This window comes from Augochlora pura, chromosome 4 (genome assembly GCF_028453695.1).
Source record: "Augochlora pura isolate Apur16 chromosome 4, APUR_v2.2.1, whole genome shotgun sequence".
NCBI lineage: Eukaryota > Metazoa > Arthropoda > Insecta > Hymenoptera > Halictidae > Augochlora > Augochlora pura.
Genome location: NC_135775.1, coordinates 1,595,027 through 1,614,531, shown reverse-complemented (window position 1 = coordinate 1,614,531; position 19,505 = coordinate 1,595,027). Strand labels below are relative to the sequence as shown.

General features: G+C 46.2%; 3 protein-coding genes across 11 annotated transcripts; 2 read left to right on the top strand and 1 right to left on the bottom strand.

The window, feature by feature from the left end:
• Window positions 1-2: 2 nt before the first annotated feature.
• Klp10a (kinesin-like protein 10A) lies at window positions 3-12,174 on the bottom strand. Of its 7 annotated transcripts, XM_078178413.1 has the most exons (13): window positions 11,339-12,169; window positions 9,658-9,752; window positions 9,460-9,573; window positions 8,442-8,582; window positions 7,666-7,696; window positions 6,431-6,860; window positions 5,770-6,343; window positions 5,412-5,661; window positions 5,012-5,166; window positions 4,718-4,924; window positions 4,461-4,635; window positions 2,367-2,459; window positions 3-1,641 (listed from the first exon to the last, which is right to left on the bottom strand). In XM_078178413.1, exons 1-13 carry the CDS (start codon window positions 11,403-11,405, stop codon window positions 1,490-1,492), a joined length of 2,484 nt encoding a protein of 827 aa, XP_078034539.1. In that variant the 5' UTR covers window positions 11,406-12,169; the 3' UTR covers window positions 3-1,489. The 7 variants fall into 7 exon arrangements, with proteins under 7 accessions (XP_078034539.1, XP_078034540.1, XP_078034541.1 ...); XM_078178414.1 differs by lacking the exon at window positions 2,367-2,459 and having other exon boundaries at window positions 11,339-12,168; XM_078178408.1 differs by lacking the exons at window positions 3-1,641; window positions 2,367-2,459 and adding an exon at window positions 2,466-4,105 and having other exon boundaries at window positions 11,339-12,174.
• LOC144468740 (CDAN1-interacting nuclease 1) lies at window positions 4,655-14,756 on the top strand. 3 transcript variants are annotated; one of them, XM_078178428.1, is made up of 7 exons: window positions 4,655-4,669; window positions 13,106-13,386; window positions 13,491-13,595; window positions 13,670-13,800; window positions 13,869-13,948; window positions 14,033-14,082; window positions 14,174-14,756. In XM_078178428.1, exons 2-7 carry the CDS (start codon window positions 13,289-13,291, stop codon window positions 14,553-14,555), a joined length of 846 nt encoding a protein of 281 aa, XP_078034554.1. In that variant the 5' UTR covers window positions 4,655-4,669; window positions 13,106-13,288; the 3' UTR covers window positions 14,556-14,756. The 3 variants fall into 3 exon arrangements, with proteins under 3 accessions (XP_078034554.1, XP_078034552.1, XP_078034553.1); XM_078178426.1 differs by lacking the exon at window positions 4,655-4,669 and adding an exon at window positions 12,939-13,020; XM_078178427.1 differs by lacking the exon at window positions 4,655-4,669 and adding an exon at window positions 12,974-13,016.
• A 413-nt stretch (window positions 14,757-15,169) lies between these two features.
• On the top strand, window positions 15,170-19,496 carry LOC144468739 (uncharacterized). The gene is made up of 8 exons (XM_078178425.1): window positions 15,170-15,263; window positions 16,188-16,362; window positions 16,570-16,885; window positions 18,168-18,403; window positions 18,462-18,615; window positions 18,821-18,993; window positions 19,062-19,238; window positions 19,310-19,496. Exons 2-8 carry the CDS (start codon window positions 16,207-16,209, stop codon window positions 19,481-19,483), a joined length of 1,386 nt encoding a protein of 461 aa, XP_078034551.1. The 5' UTR covers window positions 15,170-15,263; window positions 16,188-16,206; the 3' UTR covers window positions 19,484-19,496.
• The last annotated feature ends 9 nt before the right edge of the window (window positions 19,497-19,505 follow it).

Genomic DNA, 19,505 nt, shown 5'->3' with positions numbered 1-19,505 from the left:
AATGAGTTCTTACCATTTTTAAAGCGGTTTCAGTTTTAATACGTATCATAAGTGAACAGAAATTTTGCGTTCGATACGACAAATGTTCGAGTCTCTTTTTCTCACGCTCACACACACACATTAGTGTACACATACGCACAAGCCCCTCTCCTTCATATCTCTCTCTCTCTCTCTTTCGCTCGCTCGCTTTCTCTCTCACTCTCTCTATACACAAATATGCGTTGCAACGACGCTGTTACCTATATAAATATATTTCTATAAAAATCATACTTTACCAACAACGCGAATAGACTGTTTACCACTTTGAGAGTTTGTTAGCATTCGATCGCTTTCTCTAGTACCCTTTTTGCTTGCCTTCTCACACTCGTTTGATATACATATCTCCGACCACTGTACCGAGTTCACTTTACTTCGGACGAGATTGTTTAGAGGCGGAAAGAACTCGCGATGTTTCTCTGAATAGCAACGGAACCGCGTGTGTTCGTTCTCGGTGGTTCGCCAACGGAAACATCAACGTCCACGACGATGGAGAAACGTTGTCCGCGGAATCGCTCCGATTTTTGAAATAGAACTCGCGCGCGGCACGGCGAAAGCAGGAGAAAAGTACAGATCCAAATGAAACGATGAAACTGCGAGGTACTATGAAAGAAAGAAAGAAAGAACAAGGGAAGAAGAGTCGATTAACTTAATCGTGTCGATTACTGTTAACGATAAATCCTCGGGCAGAATTTCCACTGATTACGTTCTCGACATGGGTCGTTGTTGATCGATCCATCGCGACTAAGCAGGGCGTGTGCTTTAACAGAATCAACGTAAAAGGTAACGTTTACGAACCATTTAGTTTTTATTCATCATTCTTATGCGTGGACTCTTGTCGTGGACGCTCGTCGCTTCGCGTTTCTCTGCAGTTCCGCGGTTTCTTTTTTTTTTCTTTTTTTGTTGCAGCATCGCGCGTTCGTCGCGTCGTGTGTATTTAATCGCTTCACGTTCTCGCGTGCAGAGCGATGTGCCCCGAAAATCCACCGTCTAACGGCTCTTAACTTAAGTCGGACGTCGCTGCTTGTAGCGAGGTTTTCGAATTGGCCGGTACGACGAATAATTAAATAGCGCGATGGCAAGAAGGATCGTTCAACGAGCTAGAATAAAAGGTGGTTTCGATATTATTCTTGCGACAGTGTTTCCGCGCGCGTCGCGCGCTTCTGCGAGTACGCGCGGCGATATCAAGGTACCGATAGACCCGGATTAGAAGTTACGTCCTTGTTAAATTAGTACGATATCACGTCGGGGGATATAGTAGCACGATTGACGACGTATTTGTGAAAAAAGTGGGATATGCTCGGATGAAAAGCGAATGAAGGATTTTCGTGTGTTGAGAAACGCCTAAAAGCATCTGTTTTGCCTCCCTGTCTGTGCTTTTAACCCACTCTGTTCTGCTGTTTAACGGTCTCTCTCTCTCACACACTCTGTGTCTCGTGAAAGGATCCGGGGTTTAGTTGTGTCGCAGGTTACGAGTTCGCGTCATCTTCTGGCTGATCTGTTCCTCTTGCAACAGCTGTCCGCGAAACTGACTCACTTGATCTATTGCGACGTTCAAGGTGTCGCGCTGCTGAACCAGTAGCTGTTCCCATTTTTGGGCATACGCTGCAACAGACAAAACGCTTTCAATAGCCGGCACTCGGGAACTCCTCGATCAGCGGTGTTGACTAATGATCGATTAGAGGATTAGTGATCCGCGATTGTGAGGTCGAAATGTTCCATGAATTTGCGTGAACGCAAGCGAGTTGTCGCGGCGAATCGGCCGGCCGCGTACCGATCGGTCGGTTAGTCGTGTCACCAGTGCGACAGGAAACAATGCGGTAAGGCGAGACTGCGTGGATGACGAGACAACGAGATGGACTCTCCGCGGGCGGCCCCCGCTCGCGTGCGAGTCCGTCTCGTCGGTTATTTTCTAGAATTAGTGCGAAGAAAACACAGTATGCACCGTTAGATTGCGTATCCACAAAAATAAGATTTATTTCAAGCGACAACAGCCTTTGTAACGTTTCGGATCCGCGTGAATCGATCGATTTTAGGATTCGCTCGAGAAACACGTGGTCTGGATAAACGACGGTCACAGCCGATTTGCAGGCGGCGCACACGTTCGACGGCAAGACGAAAAGTTGAGCCGTCCACCCTGCCGCGACGTAGGATTATTTTTTTTCGGATTTTATCCAGCCCGATATTTCCGCGTCTATTCCCGGACAATGACGATTAGTATTACTAACGCCGCCGCCGCTGCTGCTGCTTTGGATTAAGACAAGCGGCGCATTGATTTGTTCGATAAATGACCTCGGTGATTGCGAGAGACAAATTAATGAATTTCGTACCGTCGGAAAATTGTATTCTCTCTATCAGACGTCTACTCAACGAGAACCTCCTTGGGTAGGGCGACTCAAACTTTGCTCTTTTCCGTCTGAAATCTGCAATGGTTCGTGACGTTACGGTGAAAAAAGTTGTCGCTCGGTTGGCTCTCCTTACGATTATCTACAAAGTAACGATCGTCGCCCGTACGGAATCACGGAGACAACATTGTCGTCCACCACGAAATCTTGCATTGGAATATGCGCTTCGCTCCCCGTTACGCTCCCGTGTGCCGTGTCCCTTCTTGTCTTTTTTTTGTCGGAAACAGGATCGTGAATCGTGACAAGCGGATTACGAACAATGTCTAGGCGCTGTAACTAGAACACGTGAGTCGACGTACTCTGGACGCTGATAGGCGATGAAGCGCGATCGACGACGATTCACAAGGCCGCGTCAATGGTTCACAATTTTGGCCGCGTGTCTTTGCACGTTTACGAAACTGCTCGGATTAAATTGATTTACAGGGGACGTGTCGTCTGGACGCGAACGGAGAGACACGCGAATGTGACAGCCGTACATAGATACAATACGTCGATATTATATATAATACTAGTGGAATAATCGTTATACGTTAAAAAATAGATCAGTTCTTAAAATAGTGCTCGCGGACGTTTGGAATGATCGAGCCTTCCCCGTTACTGTCCTTGCGTTTCGTTCACGTAAAAGAAGAAAGCCACGTACGCGGTGGGCAATATGGAGAAAAATATAAGGTTCTTCACGAGCGTCAACAAGAATCTCAAGGAGTCGAGGTAAAGCGAACCGCGTGCCGAACGGCAGGATTTCGAAAGAGGCGCGTCTTGATCGTTTCGATCGATTTCGCGGAACGCGGACGATTCGCGGTCGTCGACGATGAAGGACAGACGACGGGAACGGTCTCCTTCCCGAGGCGTCGCGTCGAGCTCGTTAACCGCCGTGACACCGATTCCGGCTTTTCGATCGCCGTAGCTTCCCACGTTTTCGTTGCTGTTGTTTCGAACGTCGAGGTCCGATTCATCGTAGGAAACCAGTTTCGTTTTTCTCGACGGCTTGTCCGTATCGAGCGTCTCCAAGTTGTAATTGTAATCGGTGCCGCTGTCGCCGGCGTCACGGCTGTCGCCTTTGTTTCCGTTGTCGAAGTGACGGAAATTCGAATACTTTCTCGCGCGATCGTTAAACCGACCGGACCAGTGATACTTGGACGAAGCGTTCTTGCTTCCGGTCGAGAACCGTCGGCTGAACGATCCGACCCGCGAACACTTTCGGTCCGTGTTCGTTCCTCGACCGTCGCTCTTTCTAGACACGCGCAAGGCGATCGAAAATATGTTGTTCTTGTTGTTCAACGATGCCGGGCTGTTGGCGTTTCGAACCAGGGATTCGTTCGATCCGTGGTCGGTAATATCCCACGAGTCATCGTCCATATTATAGTCCGTGACTTCCTTCCAAGGGCTCTTTAACGAATCCATTGTAGTTTCATCAATGATTTCGCCCGGCTCGGCCCGCCCGTAATTTTGCGATGCGACGTAGGCAACTCTATGGACTGGTACCGCCTTATTTCGAGTGGAGGAGGCACGAGTCGCGGTAGTACTGGTTGCCTCAGTTGTATCCGTGTCCGTATCCGTGTCCGTAGTGGTATCCGTAGTCGTAGTCGTAGTAGTCGCCGTTCTGCCGTAATTCCGGTTCCATTTTAACGTGCAGCTCGCATATGCCTTACCTTTACCGCGCGAATCTGTTGCAAAATTTCATAGTCGATCATGCCGTACCCTGATCGCCTTCCGCCCTCTGCCCTCCACCCATCCTGTTTCCTCTTAGACCCGCGCAAACGGAACGTTCACGTTTCGCATCGACCGGTTCGTCGACGCCGATCGATAGAGCAAACGCGTACGCGTAGAAGCCCCGCGCGATCGATAGAACAGTCCATGCAACGAAGCATTCCGAGCCACAAACAAAGAATTTGACCGATAGGAAACGGGAAACACGCTTGCTTGTCGGAAACGAAAATAGATAGAGCCATGCGGAAACGGTCGCGGCGGAACCCGAGCATCGACAATCGAGAAGGTACGTGTGTAATCGTCGAAACTTACCTTCTTGGTCGTAATCGACTTCGTGCGTCGCGCTAAATACGGTACGAGCGTCATTGAGAAACCCGGTGGTATTTTCAATGACCATTTTGTGCGTATCCAGAACTTCCTCTTCCAGCAGCTGCAACGCCGACACGGCCTCGTGGAAGGTATACAGATCCTGGGAAATCTCACCTTCCTGAAAAATATTCACCATCAAGAAATGAGATACGGTAAGATAACCGCGACGACGACTGTTTTACAGAAGGAGTGGAACTAACGTTGAGGGAACGAAGCTGCGCCAAATCGCTGTCCGACAGAACGCTAGTGTTGGACTGTTCGTCGATAGTTGGCTCTCGATCTTCGTCCGTCGGTGATACTTTCATTTCCGTAGGATCGGTCGCCGCTAGCTCCTTGACGCGATCGGCGTACCTCAGAGTATTCAACGAGTGCTCGCAAGAACTCATTCCCGGACTGATCATGGCAATCTGCGAACGAAAACGATTACGATCCATTTTTACAAGCACACTATCGACGTACGCGTAACGTGGGCACACGATCAGCGTTGAGATTACCATGCAAGTCTTGGACTTCTCGCCGATGAAACTGTCCCTTAGCACCTGGGTCAACTTGCTCGCTCTGAACGGCAAATGCGTGCCTTTGCGACTCAGTGCTCGGATGCACTCCTTTAAAGCTAACAGCGACTTGTTGATCTCTGCGCCCTCCATTCCTAAAAAAAAGAAAACAATTAATGAAAGAAATCGTAGAAAGTTGGATTGACGATTCTAAGTATCTGCGAACAGATAATTTTGGACTAATCAAAATTTCAGACATCTCGTCAGTTGCGCGGCTAGAACGTGCTTGTCGTCCAAAAGAAAAATTTCCTTTACGAAATCAATTAAACATGTAAACAACTGTGAACACATTCACGGCACGAACTTATGAGACGACCGAATATTTCAACCTTCGACTCACGAGTTTGTCTGTTGGCGGAGGATGTATCGGCTCCCCTTTCGTTACCAGCGAGATCGATCAGAGAAAATTTGCCGTGAACCCTGTGCGTGCCCGGCGTTCGTGCTATAATCTGAAAGACCGCGTGCGAACGTGAAGAATTTGAATTTGCGCTGGTCTGGCCGCTCGTTCTGGCACTGTTCCCGTGTTGGATCAGCTTCAGTACTTCGTCGCAGGTCTCGACGACTTTCTCCGTTAATCCGACGATTTGCACCTGAAACGTAAACCGGAGAGAAAATGGTTATCGTCGGCGAATCGAGGCGACTGTTCGCTCGCTAAACGAGCAACGATCGAAAAAGAGAGAACTAGAATGAGAACAAACTTGCTGTTTCCCGTCCTCCAAGACCCTGAGCTTCTCTTTGTCCGCCAACAAATCGAACACTTTGCCGGAATAGATTTCGAAGAAACTGGCAGATATAACTAGATTCAAAGGCCGGTATTTGGTCAGTTTTAGACACTTGAACACGTCTTTGGCGACCATCGCGTATATGCCTTTCTTGCAGTCCTGTGTCCTTCCGTTAAAATCGCCGCCCATGGTGTGGGTCTTCCCGCTACCCGTTTGGCCGTAGGCGAAGCACGTGGCCATGCCACCCTCGAAAATGGTCTGCACCAGCGGTTTGGCGGTGTACTTGTAGACGATCTCGTTGTTGCAGGTCTCATCGAACGCGTAATCGAATCGAAATATCTGGTTCTCCAAGTATTTGGTCAGATCGACTTTGGCCTTCGGCTCGTGCACCACCATTTGATCCTTGCTGGGCACACTGATCACGTCGACCTCCTTGCGTGCGCACTCTTTCTTGTTCAGCGGACGTTTCCTCACGCACACCGTGATCTGATGGTCCTCGACGGAGTCCGTGTCCCGCAACGGTCTGAAGTCTATACTGTTCTGATACTCCCTGCGAAACAAAAACGATAACGAACCCCTTAACAACTCTCAAAAGGATGTTAAACCGGCATCGAGGAAACACGGAGACTCCACCGACCTTATCATTGCGAGGAACTCCCAATTCGGATTGCCCGGATCCAAATTCATCATAGCCTCTTTCTCCTCCTTCAACTCGGCTTGCCTCTGTCTTCTCTCCTCCCTGTTCTTCTTTAATCTTTCGACTTCTTTGACAACGTTCGAGCGTCTGCCTCGACCGTTCTCCACCTGAGCTTGCTGCTGAGTCTGTATCTGTTGCTGCTGTTGTTGTTGTTGCTGCTGCTGTTGTTGCAGCTGCTGTTGCTTCGGTTTCCCCTGGGCGTTCACGTTGAAGGGAACCGGGCCGGTTGTAGGCGTCGGCGGTATGTTTTCGAGTTCCCGCCGCGCCGTCAAGCCGGTCACCGTATCGCCGTGTCCGTTGACTGGCGTGGCAGGTGGCATTATATTGGTCGGTCGACTCGTCGGCCGCGACAATTGCCTATTGGAGCCCGCTGCAAACGACACGTTAAGCAAGAGATCTTTTAAGCGGGCCACGAGAGCGAGAGAGCGATCCGACGAATCTCTTAGCTACCCCTACCGGTCGCGAAACGCGGAACGTTACCGTGTCCGATCCATTCCGGTGATGATCGCGAGTCCTCCTCGCTCCCGTCGTCCCCGTTGGTTACCCTATTTTTCTTCCCGAAGCAATAACTCAACGGATCGAACTTCATGACGAACGATGCGAGAGAGAGCTGTGACCTCGCCTAGCCTCGCTTCACCTCCGCGGATCGATTCCGAGACAAAGGTAAAGACGAGGGTGAAGGCACAGGCACAGGCGCGGGCAGAGGGAACAACGAAGGACAACGGCGACGACAACGAATAAAAGTGCGGGAAACGATGGAAAAGACCGCGAACAGGCGGTGGACACGGTGCTGCGGAGAAAGAGCAGTTTCGAAAATGTTGTCGCGCGGTAGCGGAAAGTTCGTCACCGTCAAGGTCCTTGCCCTTGCGCCTATGCATGTGCGGCGAAAAACGTCGATAGTTTCGCGGCGAGAGCCACGAATCCCGCAACCTCGTACTCGAACAGACTGTCCGGTTCTGCACGTACGATGCGGACGAGCAAGCCGCGTGTTAACGGCACATGCTCGCGGCAACGCGAAAAATCGATGGCCGGCAGCCGGCGGACAAGCGCGGCGCGAACCCCGTACGGCGATGCATTGCCTTCCTCCGCGAAAGGAAAACCCGATCGATCGTTGAAATCCCGCAGGAGAACTATCGGACGGGAAGCGCGGCGTTTTACGGCCGTGCGAAACGTACCTTTCACCGGGATCGACTGCTTCATAGAATGCTGGAAAAAGAAACAGACAACACGTATCGTAAGGTTGCATAGACAATGCGGTGGCGTGGTGCAGTAAATTCTCTCAAATTTTGTCCCTCAGCTCGTGAACCAAAAATGGACAATTTGGGAGACAAGAGAAGACATGATCTCTCCGTTGTCAACAAGTATCGCTCTTCCTCCGACCCTGTCCAATTTTCGTTTACAAGCCGAGGGACCATCTGCGAGAATTTATTGCATAGCTTAGTGTACTGCGATCGAATAGCGTTGAAATAGATTCATATAAAGTTCGCGTCTCCTCACCAGGCGAGCGCGACTCAAGGTCGGTAGAAACCGGTAAAAACCGTCGCGAGATTCTGGACGCGGTAGATTCTCGACAAGACACCGTAATAACAAGGACGCGAGAAGCATGGTAAACGAACAGAATCTGTACAGCGACGGTCGTACCGATCGAGAGAAGAGGATCCGAACGCGCTACGAGACGACGCTTCCCTCGATTCGCGCGCCGCGCGCGATCGAACGCGATCGATGTTACACGAGGGGGTGGAGATAAAGGTACAATGCGGTGCGGTGCGATGCGATGCGGTGCGATGCGATGCTGTGTAGCGTGGCCGCGCGGCCCGAACGGTCGAGCGGTTCGGATCCTCGGCGATCCGGGATTGGAAAGCGGAAAGCGGAGACTTGGAGAACGCGGGAGGCAAGAGGGCAGAAGAGCGGAGGACAAGAGCGTGGCGTGGAGCGTGGGATCCGCGTTTACCGAAAGAGTAGACGTGACTCGTACAGGAAGCGTTGCGGACGCAAGGCCGTTTCTTGTCGCGTGACCGCCATGCCGTCCAAGGGAGCCTTCCTCGTGGTTTTCCGACTCGTCCATCCCCTCGTCCTCGTCGCCGGAAGAGTCCTGCGCGCGGTCGTGACAGTCGATTTATCGCGCGCGAGCACCCAACACGGCCGCCCGTAATACCGTAACGAATCGCGCGCGGATCAATGGTGGATCAATGGTGGACCGAGGCGGATCGACGAGTCGAAACAATTGGAAGGAGTACGCCGGCAGACATTTCGATTTAGCGCCGCGGCGAAGATGCGAGGTCGCGTTTAGGATTCGGTTTTGGAGAGGATTCCGAGGTCGTTGATGATCCATCGTCGACCCAAGTCCGAGATAATGAGCAGCGTCCATGGAGGAAAAAAGATGTTAACGTGTTAGTAGCGAAAACGAGGAAACAACGAGAGACAGCGTCTCTACGTCGAGGTCGTGGCCGACGTCGACGAGTGCCGCGCGGACTTCGTCGGTGTAGTCGCTGCCTACTGCGCGCTCTTCTCGGACTAATCGTATGCCGCGGGCGACCGAAGACGGAGGAGCGGTTGACTTCACGCGAATGTACATCCCCCCTCCAATGGTATCGGAACACTTACAGAAAATTCAATAAACATAGACAACCCGACAAACAATTTGTACATTATTAGAAATATAGAAATATTACGATTTGTACGAAATAAGCAGGTGTCCTAATACGTTTGAAGGGTGGGAGTACGTCCACACGACGGTACGGTAGACGGTGCGACGACACGGAGGCGTGCAGACGGGCCGACTACACCGAAGGAATGACCAAGAGAATCGGATGAAACGGATGATCGAGTCGGCGCGAAAAATCCCGATAATACTACCGGACCGCGACGCAATCGCAGCATGGCGAAATCGACCTCCCGCGAACCGTCGCGCGGTCGGCTGTTCGCCATCCTAAACGTTGAGAATCTCCAGGGGCGATCCTCGTACATACCCTAGCTCTGGAGGACGGTACAGAATGGTTGTTAACCGGCGTCGCTTGCGGAGGTGCCATCGCCTTCTGGTTAAGGAGCTCGGGATTCAACGCGAGGATCGCGTCGATCTCGACCTGCAAATTCAACGGAGAACAAACTTTAGATTTCAGACTTATTCCGACAAGTAAAGAATCCTCGTTTCGCGATCTCGACGTTACCTCCTTTCCTTTGGTCTCTCCTCGTTCGAACCATTCTACAGTGACAGTTCGTTGTTCCCAACTCACTCCAGAAACGACAGCCGAGTGGACGCGACCTGCAACAAACAAATATAATCGCGTTATCACAAATCCTGTTCCCGTGGTCCTGGCTATTCGGTCTTACTCTTTCCAAGATCGACGAATTACCATCGGACAATTTCGACGCGTCCCGAGGAGAATCAATCTCCGACGACGCAAGACCGGATAATATATATTTCTATATACTTATGTATATCGTATATAAGATTATAAGGTAAGATTCGCCGCGGCTGGAATCTTGCGATACGAAGGCCCATATAAGGACGCGACACCTACGCTCGCGCGTGTAGCGCGACAACCACGCGCCGCTCGCTCTTTCGGGCAAGGACGAACGAGGAGCTGCGACGTGAATCCTTCTCCGACAACCGATCAAACGTTCGGATAAAACCGTTTGCTACGAAATTTCATACGCGCCACGGCCACTTGTTGCGTCGCGATCCATTGCGTGTACCGTCGACTTTGTCTTCCAATCGTACCTCTAATCTCCGATCCAACGCCGCTCCTATTGTATTTCGTGGGAGCAAAACGCGACGGTCACGAAGGGATGACCGAGAATCATCGGCCCGATCGAATACATACATCCTTTGGGAAAAATTGTACGCGCGTTCGCGTGGTTCCTGCAGCTGTTCGTATCGACCGCGAACCGGTCGACGCCGGCTGTTGGGCAACAATATTTTTTGTCGGTCGGTCGGTCGATCGGAGCGTGGCGGAAGTCGTGCCCGAGAATTCGTTGTTGCGATCGGTACGCGGCCCGCGAGACGAGGCCCCGAGAGGCACGCGAAACAACGCTCGTAGACAGAAATTGTCTCGCGTGAAAATCTGGAGCGTGTAAGAGAAGCGCGATCAATGACTCGAGGAAGACTGGTTTCGTTCTGGTCTCGTTGCACGCGGACGCGTGCACACGGTGCATAAGCGGTGAAAGGATGTCTTCGTCGCTCGCGGATAGGTGTGCTCGTCTTCCACCTACACGCTGATTCTACGGCCGCCACGGTGAAATCTCGCAAATCGCGATCGCGATCGCGCCGCGACATCGCAACGCGCCAATTTGAAAGAAAAAACAAAAGGGGGGAAAAACAAACATGGCGCGGCGACACCTTTTCGATCGGTTAAGCAAGGGCGATGGAAATCGGTCTGGTAAACAAACAGGTGTGCGCGCACGGGTACGATTAGTAACATTCGTAGGTCGAGCGAACGGACGAGTGCGAGTCACCGTGTCTGTTGCCGGTATAGTCTGAAATGATTGTGTCCTCTCGCACCAGTTTCCGACAGGAGAACGGAACCGGTCCCAACTGCGCGTTTCCATGACGTTGCTGCTCGCCGAGCAGCCCACGCACCCGATTCCCGCAATGCTCCTTTAAGGCCGAGAGTACATATGTAGACTCGGTGTGTATCGATGCTCGTCACCGCCACGGAGACGATCGACGAGCGTCGTCGCCGAGCCGACTGGGTTAGGTCGCGCCGTATATCGCGTTGCCATACACGTCCATAGAATCGCAAGAAACCCACGTCCCGCCGCGACGACTAGTCCCGATGTTCTCAGCCGCTACGGCCGTTCGGGGTAATTTCTAAAAATACCTGGGTTGCGGTGCGCGAATCTACTCACCGTCCGTCCTCTTGATATTAATGCTGTATCCGGTTTGGATGTCGCACATGCCGTGATCCATGGTCATTTATTTGCGTTCTCGTGCCACCTCACGTAGCCACCACCGAGCAATAGCCGGCCGTACACCGGGATAACCGAACAACCGCGACCTATCGCGATAGACGCGAGGGATAGGAGACGGCGTTTGTTCGCGAGCGTTTCGAATTCGACCGTTGACAGTTATGGGTTCGTTCGCATTCAAATCCGCGCGGCGGTGCGTCGCATTGGTTCAGCCTCCACTGCACCGCGGTACTTTTCCGTTCCCGCTCTCGCCCTCGATATTCGCCGAGCTATCGTCGCGTATCGTCCTCGAGGTGACCGTCGCCGAGGGGTGTCGCTCGATCCTCGTCGTCGTGGACGTCGTCCCCGTCGAGCCAACCGCCGTTCCTGTGCTTCGTGTCGCCGCCTTTGTCCTGGTCGCGGTCGCAGTGGCAGCCGCAGTCGCAGTCGCGATCGCGATCGTTGCCCGTTTCTCGGCTCCCGCACCGCCGTTGTATATTTTTGCGCGAGGGAAGTTTCGTCCCGTACCGTCTCGTCTCGTCCCGTACCCGTCTCGTTTCGTCCCGTCCTCGTCTCGTCTCGTCGGCCGAGTATCCAAGGCACGCCCGTTTTTGCGAATTCTTCTCGTACAGTGACTCGCGTGCCGCGATCGACAACGCCTCCTCTTTTCCCAAACGTTCGGCACACGTACGAATCAACCCGCGACAACTCGAAATTACATCCGGATGGCCGCCGAATTCCACAAACGAGACGTTTCCGGAATTTTGTGCCGGGACACTGCGTCCGTTATTGACAACGGAAAGACTGCGAGCGCCAACTTTCGGTCGAACGGTCGACCACCGCGACATCTGTCCCGATCTGTGTCCTCCCGTCCGTTTCTGCCCGCGAATAAATGCACATTCGCCGGCCATCTGTTGGCCGCGAGAGTTTGTTCGGGCGGGAAACCGAACGCCGGTGGCTCAATCGATAACGTTGACAATTTCACATTGCCGTTTTCGTTCTCTTTTTTCCCAAGCCCCCAGACTTCTCAAGAATTTTCTCGACTTTGTCGAGAAACTTTTTCGTGATTTATTATTCACTTCTGGCTGCCTTTTGCTATTTGCAAGCTGCGCGAATCTTGCAAGTAGTACGAGTCGATGTAAGTTGCGCGGCAAATATTTTTTCAAAGTTTCACTTATCATTGACTCGTACTACTCGGATGACTCGGGGGTTCTGAATCAAGCATACAGTGACCCACAAAAGTATCCGGTGTAACTTGTTTAGAACTGGTCTAAATGATTCGAATTGTTTGGAGATGCTAGAAGGACTAGTTTAGTCTATAATCACGAAAATACTTTCCTCAAATTTTGATCTTACTCGGAATGACAAAAAGTATTAGATACTCGCGTATCTCGATTGTATTATCTGAAGCCGTAACGAAATTTTAAAAAATACATTTTGCAGATCTCAGTAATTTGGTCTGTGTAATATCTCTAAACAATTCGGGTTGTTTAGTACAGTTTTAGAAAAGTTGTACCATTTTAGTACCTGGAACTAGTTCATACCTCGAACGATGTCGGTATTTCAGAACGTGCGACCCGAAACCACATATGGTGCTTGATCTACAATAATTCAGAGTCCATGTACATACTATACACGCGTATGTAGGTGACATGACAGTGTTATCACAAAAATAAAAACAAACCAGAGTAGGTTCACGTTTTTTTAAGATTTTTAACGAAATTTCAGTTTCGATGAAATTCGACAACCATTCGGCTACAACAAACGGGTCAAATAGTATAATTACCTGTCTGTCAATTATTAACTTTCACTGAAAATATCCTGAACGGAACGAAAGGTTCACAATAACAGAAAAGTTGACACAACGCCAACGAGATTTATTGTTGAAAGTTTGAAAAATAATAATCAAGAATGAAGCTGGATTTGTACAACGACATTGTAAATACAATTCGAGATTATCATGGTTTACCAAAGGATTGTCGGGATGTATTGAAACAAAAATACAAAGAGTAAGATCACTTCCTTTTAATACTAATATAATTATTTTATTCTATTACAGTATACTTGAATAAATATTTATTTGCTCTTTATTCTTTTTCCTTTTGTCATTCAGCATTCCCGCGAACACGCTATATGGAATATTATCTTTAGACATACAACACAAAATGAAAATTAATCATTGTAAATTATTTGGTAGCAATAAGAACTATTATGACGTGTAAGTATTACATCGCATACTTTCTATATTTAACTATGTACGAGTTTTATTACATAATATTGTTTAAACAATAGTTACATGAAAGCTGTACGAAATGGAGACTCTATCGGTATATTATTAAGAATGGCAGAGCATCTCAGTGTACCTCCTGCATTATTAGCTAAAAACATTCTTGAAAAATACTGCGAAATATATGATCAAAAAGGTAATTATTCTCTAATTTATTAAACCCCCTACACAGCTAAATTATTGTAAATAAAAATATTTTTTCAGTTTCTAGGAATGAAATTGGAAAATTGTTTAGAGATACTACACTGATTCAGGATAAGGACCTCGCGTACGAAGTATATTTGGTAATAAAGACACCATTAAAAACTTTGATTAACACAATTTATATATTTTAAAATTACTGAATGTATATATACTTTCCTTTGCAGTGTGTTTTGTACGATAACGTGTATGGGCCCATAGCAGATGCTACTGGACTGTAAGTGCCTTTCTCTTCTCGAGTGATTATTGCGAGACAATTATGTACAATATCTGTACAATGGTTACTTATTTCGCTTTCAATCTGTTAGGTCTGTTGGTCAAGAATATGAATTGAAACTGCAGAATCATTTGACAGAGCACAATATTGCATTCCGTAACGAGGAATACTTAAGATCAAGAGGGTATGACAAAACGCCAGATTTCAAATTGGAAGTTCCGATAGCAGTGAACGGTTTTATAGTAAATTGGATAGAGTCCAAGGCAAGATTTGGCAACATAGAAATCCATCACAAGTACATAAAAGAGCAGTTTCTAAGCTACTGGAACAGATTCGGTCCAGGACTTGTTATTTACTGGTTTGGATTTATCGACACCCTAAGCGAATCCAGTGAAAACAGGTTCATCATCATGGATCACTTTCCAGAAAATATAACGTACATGGACCCCGCGTGTATAGAGCCAACATTGTAATTCAGTATTATGTGACATATGTATTATGTGATACACTCTAATCTCGGTAACTCGGATCTCGATATACATAAAATAGGTAGAATCTTCAGATTATAGTTGAACAAAGAAAATGATTGTCTCCTACAGATTTCCGAGTTACCGAGATTCAACCGTGCTTGTATAATAAGGATTATTCTTGATAAATATAAAATATTTTCGTCATTACTACTCCCGTCTTTTCAATGAAATCGCGGACGATTATGTTTTCGAAAATGAAGCGGAAGAAAGTCGGATCGCATTGAGAAAACAAAAGTGGTCCACCGCGCAAGCGAGCTAATACATTTATTTATATATCGAGCTGTATCTGGCCATAGGCGCCGCTGCTATCGCGATTACAAAGCCAGTATGGAGTATCTCGTGCAGCTTTCGACTGCTCGCTAAATCGTGCAACAAGAACACACAAAGAAAGAAACGTCACGACTCTCTTTGTTTTCATTGATCTATTTGTCAATTAACCGCGACAGAGGTGTCACGTGAAACACGAGTCGCGATAGTAGTTCCCAAACATGTCGTAGACAAAGTTTGAATCGATAAAACGTTCGATTAGATCCGCGGAAACATTGACCGATAACACCTGTCACTATTAAAAATAAATTGTCACAGTGTTGACAATCAAAGTTACCACGCGAATTTCGTGTTCACCGACAGTGTGCGGTCCGCAAAATCAAGGTAAAGACGTTACCGAACATCGTTGTTTTCTATTATCGTAGAATTTTGACGTTTCATTCGTAAATAACGAAACTCGGTTTACGCGAGTAATGCCAAAATTTTAGCTTATGTTCGTTGGCACCGAATTCTATGTCTTTTGTGTAATATTTTCTATGATAAAACACGACATTGGGCGATGTAACGGAAGGACTAGCAGTGACATTAAGAAAAATATTCATTAGACAAATACGTGTTTAGACGCGTCGACTGAAATAAGCTTGAACTATAGCAGTGGCAACTAGACAGTGGATCTTTATGTAAACAAATGATTTTCTTGACATTTTCATTCTCTGTGACCGCAAACGAAATGTAGAACATTTTCGTTAAAATATGTTTTCCCTTATTATAGATATTTGGTGTATCTTACAGCATTGGAAATTGAATATGCATAAAATTCACGAGTTTAATAAAAAGAAAAAACCATGCGTGGAAGATCTCGAATATGAAATCGTGAACTTTGGTGACCCTGAATTCGAACACCATGCATTGTTACCGTGACGCATAACCCTGACCCGTATCGCCCTTGCTCTAGATTTTGCTAGTTCAAGGACTCGTGGCACAGTGTTTTTCGGATCGATCGAATTGCGAGAAAAGGAAGAAAAAAAGTTCGGAAAATCCTGTGAACGCAGCCGCAATCAATTTATCGTTGATCGTTCGTTTGTTTCGAAAAAGTTTCCGAAGATTTTATGATCGTACCAGTCTGAAGTTCACAAAGCCAATTACATTGATAGAGTTGCGATTATACGGTTCAGTTGGCCCTTTGATCCGACCTTTTGCACGGCGACGGTCTATAAATGTTGAATGCACTTGGCCGTTCTTCACGCAATATTTCCATATCGTATAATACAAAATTATTTATTTATCTATCCTCTGTATTTCACATAGGACTAGGCTGCTCAGTGGAATGACAACCAATATGACATCACAGGAGCAGCTGATGAAAGCCACAGTGCAATCACAACTTGCCAGAATAAAAAAAGAGGTAGGGCTCTCATTTCCTTCCAAATTGGCTCAGAAACATACTTGTGCATCTTGTTTAATGGATGTAATTTACCTAAAGGTATACCTTGCATAGTCTGCTATAAAAATTTGTAAACTGTATTTTACTTTATTCTATGTGCAAAGATCAAATTTTATTTCACTGTTTCTGTTAAAAACACTTTTGTTATTGCATTGATTATAAGATAAGAATTTTAGAACAATTCTAATTAATCATCTAGTGTTAATAATAATATGGTTGCACATTGTACAGCCTACATTTTTTTAGGAAGAGGAAGAAGAGCTATGGATATCTGGGGAAGAATTGTACACAGAAGGCAGCAGCGATGAGGAAGAGTGCACAACACAGTCTACAATGCGTCGTAAAACGAACAGCAATCAATCGTCACATGTTTCCTCTACCGATGGTCATTCTACTGAAACCAAAGCAAAAACCTGTTCCACCAGTGTATCAAAGAGCAACAACAACACAGAAGGACAAACGCAAAAAGTACCTAAAACACAAACCAAGACCCAAGCAACGGATACACCTGCCGATTGGGATGAAATAGATGACACGAAAATTTCGTGGAAAACAAAAAGAGGTACTTTCGTATTACCTAGTTCTAGTAATAACGCCTAAGAAAAGGCAGATGAATGCTGACAGACGTTAATATAATTCATCGCCGTTATTAATTAGGTCGTGCCATAAATTCGTGACGGTTTCTATTCCAATATTTATATATCTGCGTTCGCGACATGCTTAGAACATGTACAAAAAGATCACACTCTTCTTCGTTATACGAATTTTTTAAAATATTTATTTTATTGTAATCGTCGTAACGTAAATGTAGAGAACTGTATTAGAGTTTCCGTTAGCGGGGCAAAGAAAATATTCATACACCAGACGTCGCCGGAAGTTATATTTTCCATGGCAACGCTAAATTAAAAATTATATCAGATTATCCAGTGGAATATAATATTTCTATTGAAGTATAGAGCGAAGAGAATAATTTTTAACTTAGTGTTCATGATCAGATGAACTTAATTTTTAACTAGATAGAGAGATTGGTGTATGAATACTTTTCTTCTTCTATTGAGTATTCTTGTAATGTCGACACTTATCAATTTTTTACCTAGAAATCAATTTTATACTATAAAAGGTGATAATCAGGGAGTAAAATGTCTATGAAGTGTAATGGGTCCACTGAAATTTAGCAACTAAATATCCAGAAGTTTTATCACACGATTCGTGAGTTACCTGTTAGTGATAGAAACATTTATTGGATACTACGGATGATAATTTCATTACTCTGTTGGCGTTTAAAATCGAAATTCTTTGATGGAATCAACGGAATCGATGAATGCGCGCACCGAAATAGCAGCACGAACTTAAGGGACGACCTAATCTGTGTACATTCTTACAAGAGAGTACATTCGTGCGAAGGCCACGACATTCCTTGTCGTGTGCGAAATATTTCTCTTATGTACTTGTGTAAATCGTTAGTCAAAGAATAGTCCTTTCAATGTTCAATTCGATCTCGCTTCTGCACATCTCAGCATTTTCGCGGGAATTCAAATAGAGCGTTTCCTCCGTAAGGTTGCGCGCGACATTCGGGTGCAGCGAAAATTATTTTGTCTTCGTCCTTGCCGCTGCCTCGTGATTGGTTGTGCCATGATATACGTAGGAATAGAGGGTCGCTAAAACGCAACGCTACGGAGGAAATGCTATAAAACGTTGTACATAAAACGCCGTAAAACGTTGCGTACACGTTTCTACGTACGCAGGATATCTCAAGCGAGAGAATAAATGTGTCTGAGACATTCTGTGTATTACTGTACAACCATGTACATGATTAGAATGATGAATAATGTACGAAAGCGCAGATATAGACGACACGATGGTCGCTCTGAAGGAACTATGGTCATTAAAGGAATTAACGGAATTAGACTCGAGATCCCTAGAGTCGTGTTTCAGCAAGGAATCATATGATAATGACAATGAGAACGATATCAATCATTCAGATAGACGGACACAAGCGACAGAGGAATGCATAGAGGAAAAGATTTTAGAGATGAAAAATTTTGATGATCTTATCGAGAGAATGAATTTTCGTGTAAAGGTGAATATCCTTCCGTTATGTCATTTGAACTTTTGAACATGTATAAATCATACCGCAGAAAGCAAAGGAAGATACATTGTTTTGTCAATGTGAGAATCGAAAGAGGCTGAAAAACATTTTATCAGCCACCAGTCCATCTGAAAATGGTAAACTAGCTGAGAATACACAGCTGTTTCTTCAATTGTGTCCGACATATATAACACTTAGTGCAGGTATGACAATAAAAAAATATGATATGCAAATAAAACAAAGGAAACTGGTAATAATATATTTTTTCTGTCAGTTTGTGAAACTGTGAAAACATTATCATCGGCTGTTATAGATAGCATACGTTGTAAATGTATATATGTATATGTTACACACACACATATATGTATATATATGTCTAATACTCTATTTATTTACATAATTAAAAAGAAAAAAAAAATATGCAAGAATTGTATTTGAAATGTGAAAAACACGATCCGATCACTGCGACGACAGAATCACACACCGATAACGTATTAAACATATCGCTCGGGGCAAACGATTTTAAGCTGCAAGCATGTAGAAACCGAGATACCATGAACGTTAGCTCTCCTCATAATTTAGTAAGTATTAAATCATCTTCCTTGGAGCTTCTGAACTTTAAGATTTTACGATCAACGCGTTTTGTTAGTCGAACCGTCTCGATTTGGAATTGCTTAACAATGCCGGGAACGAAAAATGGGAAACAATGAATACGACAAGCAACACTGAGGAGGCAATCGTTGACGCATTAGATTTTGATATTAATCCGTACGTTATTGACGAGAAAACAAAGAATCTACTCTTAGAATTGGAGAAGAAACTTTCCGTGAGTGAATGGAATCATTGGCGGACGTGCTCGTAATGAAAATATGCTGTATGAAATTTTCAAATTAACAGGTCTATTATAAGAATTTCTGCAATGATCGTGGGCGATTGGCGAGATTGCATAATGGCATATCTAAAACGAGTACCGTAGTCTCCACGATAGACAGTGTATCGACAATGAAAAGTTTGCCAGACGTCGATAAAGATTTTCTGGACAAAGTGATTGAGGAGGTCCGTATCATTTAATCCATCGTCAATTTTAAATGTC